The following is a 19,740-nucleotide window of genomic DNA, read 5'->3' on the forward strand; positions in this document are numbered from 1 at the left end:
GCACACTCGGCACGGCCACGCCGTGGCTGGGAGAGGCTGGGAGAGGCTGGGGCCGTGCGGCGGGGCGGGCCCCGGCGCTCGGAGGGCTCGCAGGGGGCGGTCGGGCGCGGATGCCCCGGGGCGTTGCGGGGGCGGTCCCGGGAGCAGCGCGGGCCCCGCGCGTCGGAAGTGACGAGCGCGTTCCCGCCCAGCTCCGCATCCGCCATGCGGGTCCGCAGGGGCGGCGCGGGGGCGCGGGGCCCGCCGGCGGCCGGGAGGGAGCACAGGGAGCCCGAGCAGGAGCAGTACGTGGTGGGGCAGGTGTCGGGCAGCCTCGGGGCGGGCGCGGCGCCCCCCGCGCCCCTCGCACGCCTGTTCCGCGGCGGAGCCCCGCCCGTGCTGGTGGCCGTGCCCGCGGTGAGTGACGGGGGGCGGGTGGGTGAGGGCCGGGGGCAGCGGCGGCGGTGAGTGGGTGGGTGGATGGGTGGGTGGGGTGATTCCGCAGGTGCAGCCCCCTGCAGCGGTGGGTTCCGGGCGTGGCGCTCCAAGTTACAGCTCCAGCGTGTTAAATGCCTGCCGTGCGTTCCTGGAGTTTTGTTCTGGAATCTGTCCGATTTCTCTAAAGGAAAATAAGAAAAGGAAGCGTACGGAAGAAGCGGAGAAAGTGTCAGAAGACCAGAGCTCCTCCATCGTGCAAGAACCTCCGGTAAAAGTGAAGAAAGCCGGAAAAAAGGACCGTTCAAAAGCAGAGAAAAAACTGTCTGACAGGTGAGTAGGTGAGACCGTTTTATGGCTTTTTATAAATCCCAACATCTAGATTAATCATAATATCGTGAGTTTGACGAAATAACGAAGTTCTACTATTCATCTTCAACCTGGTGTTTAAGATTATTTTCAAGATTGTGCAACTTTTCTGTAGCTTTCTGCTGAAAGCTGCAGCTTCTTGATGAGCTGGGTCCGTGAAATGCAAATTCCCTGTTAAGAGAGCTACCATCTCCAGCGGTTGTAGATGAAGACACTTGAATCCAGTTTTCTCTAGAACATGGAGATGTTTCTAGCTGTAGTTGGCTTCATCCAGCAGACCTGGGGTCAAAGAAGCAGAGTTGATTTCAGCAGGAGCAAGGTGCCAGACAGAGGGACTTGTGCTGATCATGCTTGACCTCTGCTGTGACACAGAACCTCTGTTACACTGTCTGTTCTCTTAAAACTTGAACCAAGATGCTGTCAGAGCAGGTTGTACGATGCAGTTTGGATAATAAAGTGCGCTTGATTGTAGCACGAGGCTAACACCTTGGCCCCTCTTTGGCACTGTGTCTTTTCCACTGTGCCCATGGAACCTGTGTGCTGTGTTGATGTCAGCAGCCTTCCAGGGGCTCCTTCAGATCTGCTCATTGATGGGTTTGGATAGATAGAGGTTTGGTAGAGCATGGCAGAATTCCAGAGGTTTGTCTGTTTTGAGTATTGTGGATACTGGGAAGGATTAAATCTGTCTTTAGTTCTAGCATGCAAAGATGGTTGGTTTTGTTTTCACTTCATTTTTAGAGGCTATCAAATTATTTAATTCTGAAGTATTTATTTATTATTCCTACTAAATAGTGAATGTAATGTCCTCGGGATAGCAAATAGTTTTCCATGTTATGGAACGGTCAGATATGTTTGTTTAATGCATAATAAACAAAATAGTGTTTTGAAATTTTATGTTGAACATAATGTAAAGTGTAAGTTAAAATATTTCTCTTGGAGGCTTCAGTTCTTTGACTTCAAACTCCCTGTTTTATGCCCATCAGTTGTAATCTCTGTGTCTGTTTCTGATAAGAGAGAACGCTTTGAAGCAGGCAGATGAAGAGGAGGATCAAAAACTGTTTCAAAACAAAACGAAGCAAAAGAAAAAGGCTTCTCAAACCGTCACCAAAAGTGTTGTTAATTCACCTACGGGCACGACTGCAGGACAACAAAAGAGAAAAAAGGTGGCTGATGAAACGGTAGACAGAAGAACGGTGTTTGTTGGAAACTTACCTGTCGACTGTACTGTTCAGGTACGTGGGTGGATTCTGTCAGCTAAAGGAATGAAAGGAGTTACAGCAGTCCTCAGTCTGAGGGGATGTTTCCAGCTGAAAAGCCCCGCACATTTGTGACTGAAATTGCTTTTGGGAAAGTGGAAAATAGTGCTCATTCTCAGAAACCATTAGAGGTCATCTCTCTGGTTTCTTGGAGTTGGGCTTTTTACGGCAGTGGTTACGGTTTGTCTTTCTTGAGTAGAATTGGTCTGTTTCTCTGTCAGTGAAAAAATGACTGAATAAATGAGAACTGCAGTTACAAAGTCTGCTTCTAATTTTGAATGCAAACAGTGCTTCAGACTGTTACATAAAACATGTTAAATTTATACTTTCTTCCATAGTAAGAGACACGACTTCAGCTTTGGCAGTCTGTAGAACAAGCTGACACAAGAAACACAGAAATAGTTACGAATTACTTGCATATTTTAGTAGCCCTTTAAGGGACCTCATAAAAGGAAAACAGTGTAAGAACAGTGTTTACTAATAAATACTGAACAATCATTCTCATTACCAGGGTGCGAAAATGTACTGAATGTTTGTAATATCTTTTGTTTAGGTACTGAAATCTCTTTTTAAGAAGTATGGACAAATCCAGTCAATTCGCTTCCGGTCTTTGGTATGTTATTTCTTCAGATCTTATGTAACAAAATTATTTGTTTGTCCTAAAGGGCAATAGTATTTGTAAGGCTTATATCCTCATTAGTTCGGAAGTGGGTTTGGGGGTCTCTATGTGGCTTTGCCATTAGAAAGAAGCCTTGGAGACATTACCACAGAAGCAGCACAAATGCATTTTTCCTGTAGCAGCAGTTGATCCAGAATCAGAGCTTTATGTTCTCTGAAAGAGGAATGCTATTATTAATGCTTGTTTAGCTAAGGCATTACTTACCTGTTTTTAATTTGTAGTAGCAAAGACATGTTGATTGTAAATTGGTGTATTTGCTAAAATAGTTGACAGTAACAGTCGTGGAACTCAAGAAACTGACAAAGCAAGCTCTCTAACTCCAAGGTTTTTGTAGATCATCTCTAAGACGAGCCACTTGCATCATTTGCTCACTGTCCTGACTACGTTGCTTTGGGTGGGAATGGCACTGGTTGAATTCCTGTTTGTCTTCAAGAACGAGTCTTTGAGATAAGCTGACACTAGCCCCACCTAACTCGAGTTCTTTTTATCTTAAAGATTCCAGCAGAAGATACTATATCCAAAAAGGTAGCAGCAATCAAGTAGGTTCCTCTTGTGAATTCCACGCTTTATTTTTCAAGGCCAAAATAATTTTTGTGTGTTGGTTTTTAAAAGTTTGACTATATTAGGCCTTTTTTAATGTATTTTGTGGGGTTTTGTCTTTTGTCATTACCTTTGCGTGTATTAAGTTTTCTTGATAAGTGATAAAGAATTATGCGCCATGTGCACCAGTAATTTGTTACCTGAGGTTTCATTTCTTCTATTTTAGGAAGGAAGAAGTTACTAATAGTCCTTGGATACGTTTATGAGCTGAGGAAGCTTGCTCAGGGTGCATAGACAGGCTGTACGCAGTGGGACTCCCTTGCACATACATAGGGCTAGCTTGACCAATAAGAGAAATGAAGCTGTTAGTGAGCGTGAAACGAGCAGAGGCATAGATGTGTCCAACAAGAAGTGCTTGTGCACTGCATATAATCAAAATGATTTTAACATTAATGTGTCTTTTTCATGTTCCAGGCACAAGGTGCACCCCAATGCAAAGTTTGTTAATGCCTATGTTGTCTTTAAGGAAGAATGTGGTGCCGAGAAGGCTCTGAAGGAGTAAGTTTCAGTTTAGTTCCTCGTTCCCTGTTGAAGAGAGAGTTCAGGGAGATTTGCAGCTAAATTTAAACACTCTCCCCACTCTTGCATGAATCAAGAATAAAATGTTTGTTCAAACCTAAAAGTAGCTTTGCGTTTTGAATACACTGCATTTTGGATGCAGTGACATTCTAAGGTAATTAACACTCAATTCACTTTTAAAACTTTTTGCTTTTGGCTACAAAAAGGAATGGAACAGAAATTGCTAGTGGATTTCACATCAGAGTTGACACCGCATCTAAAACCAGTTCAGTAAGTAAGATGTGTGACTAGAAAAACTCTTTTCTGCTTTGGCTGCGGGGGTTATTGTTTTTGTTTGATTGTTTTGTTGGGTTTTTTTTTTCTGTAACAAATAACTTGCTGTCTCATCTCTCTTGTTTTCTTTAGCATGACAATAAACGATCTGTATTCTTGGGAAATCTCCCATACGGTAGGTCAAAAGTGGGTTGTTACGTGTCGGGTCGCTTAACGTTTATGGAATATGTTGACATTAGGTTTTTTATTTCTCGATATTTAGGGTGGCATGGTTAGGTAGCTAAATATCTTTTGCTGGTATTAATTTTTGTTTGTTAATGGAAGCACCTAAAGGGGTTGTAAGTTTTTGTCAGGTTCTGCAAGTTGATTGTTTTCTTTACTGTTGGTAGCACTGTGAGTGCTTTACTTCTTTTTGTCACTTGATGTTTTTCAAACAAATATGACTAAGTTGCACAGGCCATACCTTTCTGAACTGTTCAAGGGGTACCACCAGTAGCTGTTGTGAACTGATTCAAAGTGATGGACAGCGATGGCTTCTCATTTTGATGCTGTTTGTGAGCCACAGAGTTAGTGACTGTGCCCAGACAGCCCTTGGTGATCAGTTGTTACCCCTGTGGAGGTGTTTACCCTGCAGCTGAGGTTCAATGCTTGAGGAATACTCAGCTGCTTCTAAGTAGACTGGAGAGCAGATAAAGGGGTCATCATTGGTTGTGGTCTATGTGAGGATATTAAAAGAGCCAGGGTCCTCGGTACAAGCATCTGACTTAGGGGTCGTGTGGATGTGTAAATACTCTGGATGAAGGCTTGCCCTGTGCCTGTGGCCTGGTGCAGAGCCACATGTACTGCAACAGTAACACTGGAACAGACAGGCTTTGAACCTCAGTCTGTAACACTTGACCTGTCTGAAAACGTGACAGGTGACAAATCTGATTGTGGTGATATTACTAGTGCCTGTTGTGTAGAGCTTGTGTCAGGACTGTGTGATGCTGCAGAAAAAGGTTTGGATGTTACAGGCTCCCCAGGGAAGTGGTCACAGCACCAAGCCTGACAGGGTTCAAGAAGCGTTTGGACAATGCTCTCAGGCACCTGGTGTGATTCTTGGGGATGTCCTGTGCAGGGCCAGGAGTTGAACTCGATGATCCCTGTGGGTCTGTTCCAACTCACAATATTCTATGACTCTGTGATTCGCCATGCTCTGAAGTTACTTCAGCAGCTTGAACCTTTCTCAGCACATCTAAGTCCCGTTGCTGTGGTTACACCCATACTATTAAGTTCAGCCCCTCCCCTTAATAGAGAGATGTTGATATCTATGTAAGGGGATTGTATGAAGCATAACTATTCAAAAAAGAGAATAACATGTGTTTTTGTCATGATACATTACACTTGTCTGTGTAGGCATGAGATAGAGAAAGCATTGCATATCCAGTTATTATCCAAATAATTGTATAGCAGCTGTGATTGGAAACTGTAAATCCCTTCTCCCCCATTCAGCTAAAATTCACAGCGCAGTCATTGAGCATTTGACTTGAAGAACTGCCAGCTCAAGCTCATTATCATCAGCAGTAATTCTTAGAAAGAAATGCCGGCATAAGAAGGAGCTGCAAAAATGTAGCAGGAATCATAATTTCCACTGTGTTCCAACCATAAATGAAATTATTTGAAAAATTTATTTCAGTCTTTGCCTTCATTCTTATTTGTGATTTATGTTGTACTCTTCAAAGCAGGCAAATGGGTAACTATCAAAACAAATAGCCTTTTATAAAGTCTGCATTGTTAACTTGCTGGGGTTTTTCTGAACCACTGATGCCGTGTACCTGAATTGGTGAACGTGAAATATTATTTGGGTTTGGGCCAGGCTTTTAAAGCTGTGTGTGTTGCGAAAGAGAGAGATCTGTTCCCTTGTGCTTGCCTGCAGACATCCTCGACGATGCCGTGCGAGAACACTTCCAGGTCTGCGGAGATGTCGTGGGAGTGCGAGTTGTGAGAGACAGAGAGACTGGCCTGGGAAAAGGCTTTGGATATGTTCTCTTTGAGGTATGTGTGCACGGCCTGCCAGCACGCTGGGAATTCTTCAAAATTTGAATTGGGATCTGCCTTTATAGCATTTTTTTTTTACCTTTTTAGTAACTTTTTTGGGGTTTGTATATACTTGTATGATGTGAAATGGTAGTGTTGTTGTGTATGTTAAAAGCAGCTTGGAAGACCAGTTCTGTGGAAGCAGATACAAAACAAACTATTTCAGATGTTGTACAAGCAAAAGCTGTAAAACGGGGTGAAAGAAGTGAGTTTAAGGGAAAGTCTTAAAGGAGAGACAGATGAGTTTGTTGGTATAACTGCAATGTTCTCCTATTTCGTATGTGTCCAAATGGCAGTGGAATCCTTTCCTGCAACAGGTTTGCTTACTGACTCTCCACTTTTGATTCAGTACATCTTGCTTTCTCATACTCTCCCAGCCTTATCTTCCTTAGTTTATTTCCTGCAGTTCAGTGCCTCTCTTCCCCCAGTTTCTCCTTCATCTCTCTGCCCCTGACTTCTGTGTCGCGTTTAAGCTGTTCTGTAGCCCATTGTCAGGTCTCTGTGCCTCAGTGTGTGGGCTGCATGGGTGTGCTGGTGTTCCTGAGCAGAGATCTTGTGTCATTCACTAGAGCAGTTTGAGTACTCTTAATTGTAAAATCCTGCTTACGAATTTTCAACAAAGGTAACTATTAATTTGAAAGCAGTGAATTGGAATCAGTGCTGCTTTTGAACTCCGTGTCTGTTTTTGTAGAACACAGATGCTGTACATCTTGCTCTGAAGCTCAACAACTCTGTTCTGATGGGAAGAAAGATACGAGTGCAGCGCACAGGAGACAAGAGGAAAGCACCACAGAAAATTCCAGGCCGGTCTCATGCTTCCAAGGCCACAGCTGATACCACAACAAAAAAGAAGAGCTACTCTAATGATTCTTTTGTTGGTGAAAAAGCAACCCCATTGAAGAAGAACATTAAACCGAAAAGACTAAAAACTATTCCTAAAAAAAAAGCTGGAAAAAACAAACAGAATTTTGATAAGAATCGAGCAGATAAAAATGCTAATTAGTGTCATAAAGATTGATGTATGTAAGAGTGTGTTGTCATAAATTTTGTTTGCTAATACAGCTGTAGTCGTTCTTGGTGTTCGCTCTGGGGCATTTGGCTTCTCCCAGCAGGCAGCGTGAAGTATTGCACGATTTTATTCTGCGTTCCAGGAATCCACCTCCAGCTGAGGTCTCTTTCCGCAGAGGTTAACTATGAACTGTTTCTTTTGGAGTTGAGTAGGATTACCCAAAATGACTGCAGGAAAAGCGACTCACAGCAGACTCGGGTGTGATGAAATGGTAATTGTTACCAAGATACACTTGTTGGTTTGGGCATTGGGTTGTTGTCCACAGAAGGGCAGTGGAGCTGGTGAAGGGTCTGGAGTGCACGGCCTATGGGGAGCGCCTGGGGAAGCTGGGAGTGTTTAGCCTGGAGAGGAGGAGGCTCAGGGGAGACCTCATCACTCTCCACAACTACCTGAAGGTGGGGATCAAGGTAACAAGTGATGGGATGAGCTGTGCCAGGGGAGGTTTAGGCTGGACATCGTGGGGACGTGGGGGTGGAATCTCTTCGCAGAAAGGGTGATCAAACACTGGAATGGGCTGCCCGAGGAGGTGGCGATGTTTAAGGAAAGGCCGGCCGTGGCATTGGTGCTGTGGTGTGATTGACAGGGTGGTGGTGGCCCTGGGCCGTGCTGGCAGACGCCGAGGTCTCTGTCACCCGTGACTGTCACCCGTGACTGTCACTGTCACCCGTGCCTGTCTGTGTCACCCGTGACTGTCACCCGTGACTGTCTCTGTCACCCGTCACTGTCACCGCCGCCATTCCCGCCCTCCGCCGTGCCCGCCCTCAGCGCCGCCGCCGAGGCCACGCCCCCGCGCGCGCGCGCCGCCCCTCGCCGCGCTCCGCGCATGCGCTCGGCTGCCCCTCGCAGGCACCGCGCTCGGCGCCCCCGCGCCGCCGCCGCGTGATGACGCGAGCGGAAGCGCGGCGGGGTCCTTTCCGCGGGGCGCTCGGGCCAAGGTGGCTGCGGCGCGGGCCGGGCCGGGGGGCGCCATGATGGTGGGCAGGACCGGCGCCATCGCCGCGGGGCTCTGCGGGGCGCTCTTCATCGGCTACTGCATCTACTTCGACCGCAAGAGGCGAAGCGACCCCAACTTCAAGAATCGGCTGCGGGAGCGTGAGTGTCCCGGGGCGCCCCCTCCCCTCCCGTCCCGTCCGCTCTCCCCTCGGTGTCCCCCCTGCTCGGCCGCCCGCCCCGCGCGAGGGCCGCTCGTGGCGCCGCCGCCCTCGGGACCCGCCGGGCCCCCCCGGTGCTCGCGGGGCCTCCCGTCCCTGCACCGCAGCGAGGGGCCGGGGCACGGAGTCGGTGTCACCGCCAAGGCTGGCAGAGACCCTCAGGGCCGTCCAGCCCAGCCACCCGCCCGGCGCTCCCACCGTGACCCTCAATCCGCTCAGCCCCATCGCCCCGCGCCGCATGCGGACGGCTCATGAACACCGCCAGGGACGGTGACTGCACCAGCTCCCTGGGCAACCCGTTCCAATGCCCGGCCAGCCGAACAGCGAAAATATCTTTTTCCTAGCATCTAATCTGAATGCCCTCTGTCTCAGCCTAAGCCCTTGTCCTCTGGCCCTCTCCCTGCGGGCACGGTAGCAGAGAGCAGCCCCCGCCTCGCTACCCCCTCCTTTCGGGTGGTTGTGGGCAGGGTCGTCCTTTGCTGTAGGTGTTGGGTAACTTGTGGTTTCCGTCTCGGATGCTTGACTTGAAAATAATTTACCTCCCCCTCCCCTTTTTTTTTTTCCCCACACACTGCTCTCCTACAGGCTCAGCCATGCTATTATAGCCACCACTTTTACGTGGTGACACTTATTCTTTCTCGTTTTTGGAAGACGAGCAGATAAAACAGTGATCTCTAACAGTGAAGGTGTTGCTGTGTGAGACAGGGGTCGGTGGCAGCTCTCAGGTATTTCATCGGCTGCATTCTAAACCCTCCTGGCAGCTCTGCTGTTGGCTTCCAGGATAAGAATGAATGCCAGAGAAAACTGTTGATTAATCCAAAATGCAGAGCTCTTCTCCCATGGCTCTTCATTATTTCACATCTTCAACATTTATTTAAGTGTTTTAATAGTTAGTGAGGGTTTTAAATGGAGTTGTAAGCACGGGCACTCTGAAGGGACTCAAGTAAATCCTGAGAAATAAGCTGATGTTTGCTGTGCTGGGCTGATTCTGTTGTGGGAATATGTCTGTTTCCTTTGGTAACTGATCTGAAGATAAGAAGTTAACGTTAAGGTAAAGTTCCCTGGCAAGCAAACATGACGTGATCAGCAGGTCCATGGATGGAAGAGTCAATAGCTGGATGGGTTGTAAATGAATATTTACCTGATAACATTAAAACACAACCAAAGAGGTTTGGTTCTGCCTCGATGGATTGAATTGTGGAGTGACCAGTGTTGATGTTTAACAGCAAATTTATTCTGCTCTCTGAAAGCTCCTCCACAGCCAGCCATGTCTGTCAGATATTTCATCTTCAGGCCTTCGCTCACGTGTGTAGGATTTTAGGCACATTCCTCTTGTGTGTCTTCCAAGCACTTTTTTCCCTGCAGTGCAAGTCCTTCATTGGGAAGTTCTAGCACAGTAAGATGGTATGTGCTTGTGTTGCTCAAGCAGACTCGATATTTGGCAGTATAACCAACCCTGGGGTTTTCCTTTGATGCCAAACACATTGTAGGAAAAATACTGAATTACATAAGAGTCTTGCAGTCCAGGTTCTCATTAGCTGAACCTCTATCCAGTCATGAATAAACCTTATGATCACTCTGGTTAAGAATTGTCATGTTCTTTAAAGCGGCAAACACATCCATAGTTGTTTTGCTGGAGGGTGGCAGTTGTCATTTGGAGAACATCCCTGTATGACTTGCAGTCCTTGCACATGATGCACTGGGCTGCTTTTAGTTGTAAGGCTTTAGTTAGTATTAAGGAACTTGGGTTTATTTATTTTTGTGGTAGTGTAACAGATTCTTCAGTGTGGATGGTCCAGCACTGGTGCCACTGATCAGCATTTCTACTGTTGGGTAGACAGTAAGGCTTGGGCTGTAAACTGTTTGACCAAAAAGGTCTAGTGCAGCAGCCACTTGCAGTTCTTTATGTGAAGGTGCTCCATTTGTCGGGCAATAATGGGGGCGTGTGATGGAAAACTTGCAGAAACCACCTTTACAGCACATTTTTTTTCACCAACCTTCTCGGGATAAGATTGTTTTGCAGCCTCCGTGATGCAATGTCAGCAGAATTGGGGAAGGACAGGAGATCTGACAAATCAGTGGATTTGCCTGTCATATTTGGACAAGCACGTGCTGGCAAATGAGGAAGCAGTATTTTGTTTTGGCCTCCTGGTTATGTTGTACATCTCTGTGGGCTGTGTTAGGGCCAAAGTTTACATTGCAAAGGCCCAGCATAAAAATGAGGTGGCCAGATGTTTAGTGTTGCTGCTCTGGGGGCATGTCCAATTTAGTCTTGGGACCAAAAGATAGCAAAACTGTAAACATCTGAAGCTGCTTAGGTTCCCCAGCTATATTTTAAGATTACAAGATTTTAGATACGATTACAAGATTTTAGATATTTGCCTTCTTGAATGAATAAAGTGGTATGTGTTCTGTCACTGATCTTCTCATTCAGAGACAGCCGAAATTTCTGACCAAGCTGAATTTTGCACCTTCTACCTGGACAGTGGTGTGAGAAGAGGCCAATAGGCAGGAATGCACTGGTGGGAGCTGAAAGTGGAAATGGCTTTTTGTTCCTCCTGCTCCTTTGTGGGGCTGGTTGGGAAGCTACTGGGGCTACCTGGGGCTTTTTGCAACCCATGCCAGTGGGACAGGTTTTCCATGGTTCATGTTGGAAACTCGCTCCCCATATACAAGGGCTGGGCCTGGAAGGCCTGCAGGTCCTGTGCACTTCGAGAGCTGCAGCTCAGCTTTCAGTTTTCGAGGGATACACTGCATTTCTATGTTAATAAAGATTCCTTCCATAAAACGTTGCCCTTCCCATTTTTAAAATGTGATTATCTCTTTAGAAAAGAGGGAAGTTTTTAATTTTCTTGGAGGGGACGTCCCTAAGGGAAAACAAACTTGGAGGGGTTTCCCCCCACCACCACCTCAAAGTCTTTGCTTTTGCTTAAGGTATTACAAATGTAACTTTTGGCTACTGGTAATGAAGATATTTTGAAACTAGCATTACCAACCAATATGGGAAGAATTCCTAAATATCCTTCAGAGTTATCTGGGTTTTGTAATTGCTTTATCTAGTGGACTTTTTAAAGACACCTGAAAAAGAGTATTACGAAGTGGAAAAGTTGCACAGTAATCAGACTTGAAAGATTGAGTACATCTCAGTGTTCAGTTTCTAAATCTTGGTGATTCTTCATATTCCTTTACTGTTTTCAGGTTACAGTACATGATTTCAAAAGTGATCAGTAGTCAAAAGCTTTTATTAAATAGTGCCAGTTACCTGTGTGTCTTGTATTTCTTTATTTCTGAATACTTAACCTGGTGAATTATACCTTTTATAATATTTTAGATGCTGTCATAATCACGCCAAGAAAAGACAATTTTCTTCTGAAAATGATATATCAATGTTAAGATCTTACTCTTTGTACTTCTTTTTGGTGTTTTCACTGAATGCACTACAGTTGCAATGTGACTTCTTTTGATAATGAAGCAGTTAAATACTACTTTTGTTTTAATTTAATCCAAAAGATTTTACGTATTAGTGAAACTTGTTTGCACAGTAGTGCAATTTCAACTTCTGTGCAAATTAATGCTTCAGAAAAGTTGAAGTGAGCCAGTTAGCACTAATTTTCAAACTAAATTCTTTAATAACAGAAATAACCATAATAAAATTGTAGTACGCTACAGTTCTATACAACACATTTTTCTGAACATAATGTTGTAAAATAATGTACACAGATCAAGAAGTTTTAGAAACCCAGGTGCTAAGGGTTTTTAAGGTGTTGTGAAAGGTAGGAAGGGTGGTCCATGTAGTTAGAATGTGAACTCCCTTTATATAAAGATTGCTTCATCATTTCCACAAATGTCACACGTTATGTTATCACTCTGCTAGGAAATAGCATTCCTAAATGTCTTCATCCTGTGGACAATTGAAAATTTTTTATTACCATTTAAAACTGCTAGTCATATTAAGACGTATTTCCAGCTTGTAAAATTGTCTCAAAAGAAAAATCAGGGCTGTGTGACAGTTGTTCTTTGTCAATAGTTGTTCTCTGAGCAGGCACTGAGGACAAATGGTGAGAGGACAGTTTGACCATAGGCTGTATTTAGAAGTTTTATTGGTGTAACTATTTGATGAGCTAGTTGATGAGCTGAAGACTTAGAAAAATGATCGTTCTAAGGAAATTACCAGTATTAGTATAACTATTCTTTCTTGTTTGAATAGGTGTTACCGTAAAAATATCTTTATACCTGCCAAGTTGCTTTAAAAGCAACTTTAATTACATTTATCGTGCAATCATTTTAAGTACCCTAGTTTTGCTAAAGTGGTAGATCTTTAGTAGCAGACCAGCTTTTTGCCTGTAGGTTGGGCAGTTTAATCTGTCCATGTTTGTTTCATCTCTAGATGTTTGCTTTCCTCAGGTTTCAGAAATGTATCCCTTAGCACATCTTGCTGTGGGATGATGAGACACTGCCCCCTATTACCTGGTTCCCAAGCCTCTGCTATAAAGCAGCTGGGAAAGTGCACCCTGAGTGTATCTGCTGTGACCTGCTGAAGTCCCTGTTGGTGGTCTGCCATATAGGTCAAAACTAGATAGCCTTGACCTGTAGACAGCTCTTGTGTGGCTTATTGTTAGGAATCCTGTAGAGAATTCCTGTATGACTGATTCTCCTTGCTTCTGTGCGCCTCTAGTGCCTGAGGTGTGTGAGCTGCAGGCCCTGCACGGTTGGTGTTTGCCATAGCCGCAGGAGCAGAGTTGCCATTTTGGGTTGGTGTGTGACTGCCAGCCCTCATTAGACCTCTGAATGATGTTCTGTCGCAGAGAGTGGGCTGCAGTCTTGTGTTCAGTGTTTGGAATACATTAGCAGTTTCTTATTCTGAAAATAACTTTGATTTGTTCACGGTTTCAAACTGTAATCTGAAGAGCTTTTTAATTGCAAATTAAAAATCTAAGATGCTTTTATTCTTACAGGAAGGAAGAAACAGAAGCTTGCCAAAGAGAGAGCAGGGCTTTCCAAGGTAATAATGCATTCAATAATGCAGTGCTATTTTCAAAGATGTTTCATTTGTATTATTTGTAAGATTTATTTAAATCCAGCATTACAACTGGGTTTTTTTGATTGCAGCATTACAAACACTTCTGCAAATATGCAGTCCTTAGTTTTTTAATGCTCACAAATACGGTTGTTCCTTTTTTGCATCAGAGAGAGTTGTACTAGCAAGTACAACATTCCCTGTGTGATTTTTAGGGAGTTTTCCTCTTCATAGGATGCACAAGGAGTTTTCAGACTTAAAATCATTGATGGGATACATGTATAACTGAAGTTAATATGTTTTTTTGCCATAAGTATTTGATTTCCCTTTCCTTATCACCAATGGAACTAGGAAGAAAAGATAAGGTTTCTCTTAAACAATTTTAAGAAATATAGTTGTTATAAACATAACACACCTTAGAATTTGTATTTGCTACAAAATTGTGTAGTTAGTGAACTGAACAGAGGTATTTCAGGTTCTGTCTCTCTACAGATTTGCGATGCAGTGATACGAGACCTGCGTCTGATTTTCAAAAACATTCTGTGTTCATTTAACTTAGTGGTGACACATATTGTTTTGCCAGTGTCAGTGTAACAGCGTGGTTGTGTGCATGTTTGATTTCAGTTGGGAATGTTTTCAGCTAACCTGTTTATTACCTGGTGTTTAAGGGCCAACTTAACCTTTACTCTGTGTGTTGTAGTTGCCTGATCTGAAAGATGCTGATGCGGTTCAGAAGTTTTTCCTTGAGGAGATTCAACTTGGCGAGGAACTGCTAGCTCAAGGTGATGGCATATTTAATTTTTTTTTTCTGGAGGATAAATTGTGAAATAATTTTTCTTTACTTTTACTAGAAGATGATTTTTATATACTAAGATATTTGAGGGAGTCGAATTCTTCTAGGAAAATCTATTTACTTGTTGTAACCTTTTGCGTTCAGAAGACCCAGCAAGGAATTTAATCCACTGTTGATGGGTGCTTTATGTAAATGTGTTACCGTGTGGAAGAAGGTTGATTTCAAAACATTATGATTTGTCATACAGGTGAATATGAAAAAGGTGTTGATCACTTGACCAATGCCATTGCTGTGTGTGGACAGCCCCAGCAGCTACTACAAGTTCTACAGCAGACTCTTCCACCACCAGTGTTTCAAATGCTTCTAACTAAGCTCCCTACAATAAGCCAGGTATGTGAAGCGTTCCCTGTTGTTTGGGGTTCGAAGTAACTGAACTAACTACATCATTTATGCACTGCCTCAGTCTTGAGTATTGGGTTTTGAAATCTGATTTTTTTAATATGTTTAGTTAGATTTAAAGAAGCTTTTTTTCACCTGAGACATTAAAAAGTGAATATAAAAATTTTCATGTAGCACTAGTAGCAAACAGGTTAAAGTAGAAATAAAACGCTTCTCTTGTGTGTAGGGTTTGCTAAGCTCTTGAAGTAGACAATCTGACCACAGCTCTGATACTACAAGTGAATCCACTGTTTCCCAAATATAAGCTGGGGGAATCAGAAGAGCGGTAATTTCAGTGCCCTGGGTCTTGAGTTTGTTGGCTTTTTATTAAATTTCATATCTACAAGTGTCTGTAAGTGCTATGAAAGTCCAATAAAATTAATCTGTTGCTTTTGCTACCCTTTTGCTTCTGGGACATCTATAAAAACAAAATGTTAACTAGCCCCAGAACACATGACAGTTTTGGAAGCTTGGGAGTTTCTGTGATGAGAAAAGTGTTAGCAGATCTGTGTATAAAATGCCCTCCCTTTTTAGTCTGCGTACTGTGCAGGTAATGTTGGTAATATGCTGGCAGGTGAGTCTGTTGTATAATAAATAATACGTTTTACATTCTTGGAAATGCAAGGGTACTCCCTAATGGTGTTACCTGGCATAATGCAGAGGCTCAGTGCTGGATATCAGTTGGCTCTTTTTACAGCTCAGGCCTGGTTACATTTCAGGTTAAGGTCCCTATAGTTAGTGGTAACACCAAAAAGTGTAGGGTACAGGAGATATAAATGTCGGGGGAAACAATCGAGCAAAAATGTTTCCTATGAGAACAGAGCCAGAACCACACAGAGATCATCACTTGAGGCTGATAGGATATTGTTTATCTGTCTTTGGCTTTGTTAGGCATTGTACTGTATGTAATTTCTGTGGAACTGACTTCAAAAACCTAAGTCAAATAAATTGCCATTTTTAACTTTAATCAGTTTGCTCAGTAATTACACTGGTTAATGTTCAGTGTAAAATTACATTGCTTGATAATCAGTTGCCTACTGTCAATTTTATGTAATTGTGAATGAGTTTTTCTCCTTCTTACAGAGAATTGTAAGTGCACAGTGCTTGGCTGAAGATGATGTTGAATGAGGTCACACCACAACGGGGGGAAAAAAAGTTTTCTTACCCCAGAAGATGAGCATCAGTAGGGGGATAAAGGGGCAAACATAGTAGTTAATGGACTGTGTACCACATCGGGTTCTACCGGAGTTAAAATTAACTTTGTGTAGGTGGGTTTCGCAGGATTTTATTTATTATCCCAGTGAAAAGTGTATTTTGATAAGAATTCATTTTATAAATACACTGTGTTGAGTTATCAAAGTATCACTAACTTCATTATTATTAAAATACGCAGTTGTAATGTTGTACATATGAGACATAAAACTACGACCTATTAAAAACCCAATGCTCATTTTTGAAAAAAACAAAGTTATGGCAATAAAGATTTATCTGCACTTGTGTGTCCCTATAGTACTACTTTAAATTTCAGAATATTTGGGTGTCAGAGCAAATGATCTAAACATTGCAACATTAAAATTTATTTTTAATGTTATGGCTGGTCTTCCAATGCTTTTAATTAAGCTTAAAACCTTGTGGCGTTTCTTGAGAAAATAAACATATGGTCATTTAAACAGTAACAGATCACCTTAGAAGGACAAGCAAATCACAGTGGTAATAGATGACTGGCTGCAGAAAGAGTGACAAATCCATTTCTGTCAGGAACAACAACATGTAAAGGGATGCAAGTAAAAACTATCTGGCAAACATGAAAGCTCTGTTAATGCAGGTGTCTGAAACAAAGCTGATTGAAACAGAACCTGGGGCAGGTTGTAAGAGCACAAAGATTGTTTTTTGAAAGCTTGAAACTTTTTTGCCACATAGACAGCACTTCAGTCTCTAGTCTTTAAGACCATAGAAAATGGTTGTTCATATTCTTTTTAAGGCATTTGCCTTAAGAAAAAAATTGCACTGAGGTAAGACAATGATATCCCTTAGGTAAATAGTTAAAGCTAATGGAATTGGATGCTGTGAAATTTTGGTGTGATGTGGTGAATTTTCCTCTGCTAGTGCAAAGGAGGCAAATAATATACAGATTTAAGGGAGTAGCAGAAGTGGACTTGTGAAAACAAGTTTTTCATGGATAGGATCTTCTAAATGATGAAACAGATTGGCTTTTGCTGTTCTCTGGGTTTGAGCTATCAGCACTCAGGTGGCAGAAGAAACAATTAAAAATGTAGCTTTATCTTTTTGGCATGGTGACTGATTTTCAACTTGAGGAGAATGCTTTGAAGTGTCAGTCTTTCAGACCAGCTGACAGTTTGTACTAGTGATGCTGATAAATTAATGGTAAGGTACAAGGTGGCATAGTCTAAGTGAGGTACTTTGAGAGCACTTTAGACAACATTCTCATCTGTCTCATTTCAGCCTGGTGTAAGTTTCTCTAAAGGCAAATTCTCCTGAACAGTTCAGAAATTGCCTCATACAGATTTTTCAGAGGTTAAGTGGATAGTTGGTGATGACCTAGCAACGAAATACCTGAGTTTAGGAGTAGAAATGTGTTCTACTGAGTCAGTCTGCTTAGATGATTTGCCATGGAAGAGTCATTTTCCCCTTAACCCCTTGAAAACACAATTTCCAAAGATTTGAGGTGCTATTGAATCATTCTGTAATGTGACAAATTAGTGGCTGATGTGAACAAAAATTTCTTGAACAGCTGGCTGTAGTTTAGTCTTTATACTTGAATTGTTCAGGTAGCACAAGGTAAAACTTAGTAGCCATATTCTTCAGGTGACAATGGATGAAGTGCTCTTTTAATTTATTTTAGAGGGACTTATTTTGCACTTACTGTGAAATTACATGTGGGTGTCAATTCTGATCTTGATGGAAGGCTTGGTGATACTCTGATTATGTCTCTAAATGTTATTTGTTTGAATAAGCATCACAGGCACACACATTGCTCCAACCCTTTTTAGTTTTCTTGATCCTGCAAAGTCAGATACGAACAAAATTTTTGATAGCATAGGTTTAAATGTAGCCTTAAATGCAAATTTATTTTCCTCCTTGATAACCCAGAAGTACCTGGTTAGTATGCCAGAGCAAGCTCTGATACCTGTTTTGAGTGCCTTGGCTAATAGAGTGGGAATAATGAATCCTTTTAACAAGACTTGAATTTTTCCCCCCCCAAATCTCCCGGTGAAGCTAAGACCTTACAAACTGAAGACTTGGAAGATGTTGTCTAGAATGGGAATTTGCTGTTGCTCCAACAGTGGCAGGCTGGCAGTGGTGTAGCTAGCATGCACAGTCCCCAGGTGTTTCAGATGCAAAGTACAGGTCATCCGAAAGGTGGTGGTAGTGATGGATGTCACTGCATCAGCAGCAGTAATGCCATTACCTTAGCCATGCATAGTACTGCATTTCTTTTCACCTGTGCAAATTAAGATGTGAAAATGAGCCATTCCAGTTGTGTATTTGCTGCTACTGAACTCGCAGCTGCTGGTGAGATCGGTAATCTTATTTTACTGCAGGTTAAACTACTAATCTTTTTCCCAGAAAGAGCCATCTTCCGTTCTGTTCTCCAAGAATAAGGCACTTGTTTTCAGCACTAAAAGGATTTCTTATAAAGGATAGGAGAGGTCTGTTGGTTTTATGTTGAGAGGACTTCTGTCGTCGGTTATGAGCTTCTCAGGCAGCTTTTATAGAAAAAACATCCAGCTAGTTTCATTATCATGCAGGACTACCTTTGATGTCTCACCATTAAGCTTTCTAGATAATGGAGTCAAATCCAAAACCAGAGTGATCAGGCACACACTGAATCATCTGGCACTAATTTCCTTTCCCTGGGGGCTGACAGAATATTATTGTTGCCCTTAACTTGAAAAATGGAGGAGTCCCAGGCCTGCTGTGTAGGAGGCCAGCCAGCCATCATCAAAGTAAAGCTCCAGCTATTTATGCACTCAGAAGAATCTCTCTAAAGTTTCATTTGTACATCTGTTGATGGTGTGTTTAAAGTCCCCTAGGCTGAACAGTGGCCCTACATGACTGTTGTGTTACAGTTAACATGAGTTAAACATCAAGGGAATCTTTGAAGTGGTCACTAAGTGCTTTCAGTGATGGTTTCAAAGGCATGTTGTACTGTACACCCATGCTTCTGTGTATTTAAACGTATGGATATGAAAAGGGCTGTTGTGGGGGAAAAAAAGTATTCTTCAAGGCTTCTGTTGTACCCAGGTTTTGGTTTGGTTTTAGTTTGTGTGTTTGCACTGACCAGCATAGCTTACAATGTTCTTTATGCACTGACCAAAAGCCCATTGCAAAGAGCTGAAACTTGTGCATAATTCACGAGGACTGGGCTATCTTTTGTTGGAGGCACTCTGGAAATGGAACTGGTGTGGGTAACTCTACTTGTTTTCTGCATTTGTACCAAACTAGAACTTCCCAAAGAAGATGTGAACATCTGATGCTCTTCTCAGAGGGCAGAATTTGCCACATCTGTGTATGAATGTGTGAGTGAAGCCGTAGAAAACAGCTGGCCCTTTTGTGATGTTTCTGTACCAAACTGTCCAGCGTACTGGCAGTAGATAATGGGCAGCTTTTTCAAAATGTAGTGATTTCCATGTGTTCATGGAAAAAAAAAAAACAGGTTATCTTTCCTTGCAGCAGGAGCTAGTTCCACAGAATATTTACTCATCATCTTTTGATGAGCTTGCTACCCTGTTTTGTGATCATCACTGTAACTTAGTAATCCTTAAGTCATAAAGGCTTCAGTGCTATAAGCTTTTGACTCCAGGCATACAGTTTCTGTTCCTGTTGTGTAAAGCTCAGGCCTTGATTTAACAGGTTGACAGATGTATGCAGCGCTCACCCACAATTACATCATTTCCTTTGCACCCTGGGGTTGTTCTCAACTCATCTTTGGGGTGAGAAGATGTCTGGCGGTGCTCACCCATCGTGGGAGAGTTGCTTAACAGAGTGAGTGTTGCAACCGGCACAGCGTTGCTACAGCCTACAGATCTGTCAGGATGGTCCGTGCTGCAAGGCAGTTGTGAGT

At 43.0% G+C, this 19,740-nt stretch overlaps 2 protein-coding genes and 1 non-coding gene across 3 annotated transcripts; all 3 read left to right on the forward strand.

Moving 5' to 3' along the window:
- The first annotated feature begins 203 nt into the window (after nucleotides 1–203).
- On the forward strand, nucleotides 204–7,245 carry RBM34 (RNA binding motif protein 34). The gene is made up of 10 exons (XM_050314665.1): nucleotides 204–396; nucleotides 605–747; nucleotides 1,796–2,015; nucleotides 2,593–2,652; nucleotides 3,214–3,257; nucleotides 3,733–3,816; nucleotides 4,044–4,107; nucleotides 4,243–4,285; nucleotides 6,026–6,144; nucleotides 6,878–7,245. Exons 1-10 carry the CDS (start codon nucleotides 205–207, stop codon nucleotides 7,187–7,189), a joined length of 1,281 nt encoding a protein of 426 aa, XP_050170622.1. The 5' UTR covers nucleotide 204; the 3' UTR covers nucleotides 7,190–7,245.
- Nucleotides 7,246–8,148: 903 nt separating this feature from the next.
- TOMM20 (translocase of outer mitochondrial membrane 20) lies at nucleotides 8,149–16,245 on the forward strand. The gene is made up of 5 exons (XM_050316553.1): nucleotides 8,149–8,347; nucleotides 13,362–13,408; nucleotides 14,124–14,205; nucleotides 14,464–14,606; nucleotides 15,738–16,245. The coding sequence occupies exons 1-5, from the start codon at nucleotides 8,224–8,226 to the stop codon at nucleotides 15,780–15,782; spliced, it is 441 nt and encodes a 146-aa protein (XP_050172510.1). The 5' UTR covers nucleotides 8,149–8,223; the 3' UTR covers nucleotides 15,783–16,245.
- Nucleotides 9,144–9,278, forward strand: LOC126640827 (small nucleolar RNA SNORA14). The gene has a single exon (XR_007629157.1). It is a non-coding gene; the product is annotated as a small nucleolar RNA SNORA14 (small nucleolar RNA).
- Nucleotides 16,246–19,740: the final 3,495 nt, after the last annotated feature.

Source organism: Myiozetetes cayanensis, unplaced genomic scaffold (assembly GCF_022539395.1).
Source record: "Myiozetetes cayanensis isolate MyiCay16 unplaced genomic scaffold, myiCay2020 scf2-11, whole genome shotgun sequence".
In the NCBI taxonomy this organism is placed as follows: Eukaryota; Metazoa; Chordata; class Aves; order Passeriformes; family Tyrannidae; genus Myiozetetes; species Myiozetetes cayanensis.

What these genes read in the sequence shown, in the direction of transcription:
- TOMM20 (XM_050316553.1), top strand. Translation starts at nt 8,224, where the DNA reads ATGATGGTGGGCAGGACCGGCGCCATCGCCGCGGGGCTCTGCGGGGCG. An exon ending in AGAGAGCAGGGCTTTCCAAG is followed by an intron (nt 13,409 to 14,123) that starts GTAATAATGCAT and finishes TGTGTGTTGTAG; the next exon opens with TTGCCTGATCTGAAAGATGC. An exon ending in AGCTCCCTACAATAAGCCAG is followed by an intron (nt 14,607 to 15,737) that starts GTATGTGAAGCG and finishes TCCTTCTTACAG; the next exon opens with AGAATTGTAAGTGCACAGTG.
- RBM34 (XM_050314665.1), top strand. Translation starts at nt 205, where the DNA reads ATGCGGGTCCGCAGGGGCGGCGCGGGGGCGCGGGGCCCGCCGGCGGCC. An exon ending in GAGAAAAAACTGTCTGACAG is followed by an intron (nt 748 to 1,795) that starts GTGAGTAGGTGA and finishes GTTTCTGATAAG; the next exon opens with AGAGAACGCTTTGAAGCAGG. An exon ending in CCGCATCTAAAACCAGTTCA is followed by an intron (nt 4,108 to 4,242) that starts GTAAGTAAGATG and finishes TGTTTTCTTTAG; the next exon opens with CATGACAATAAACGATCTGT.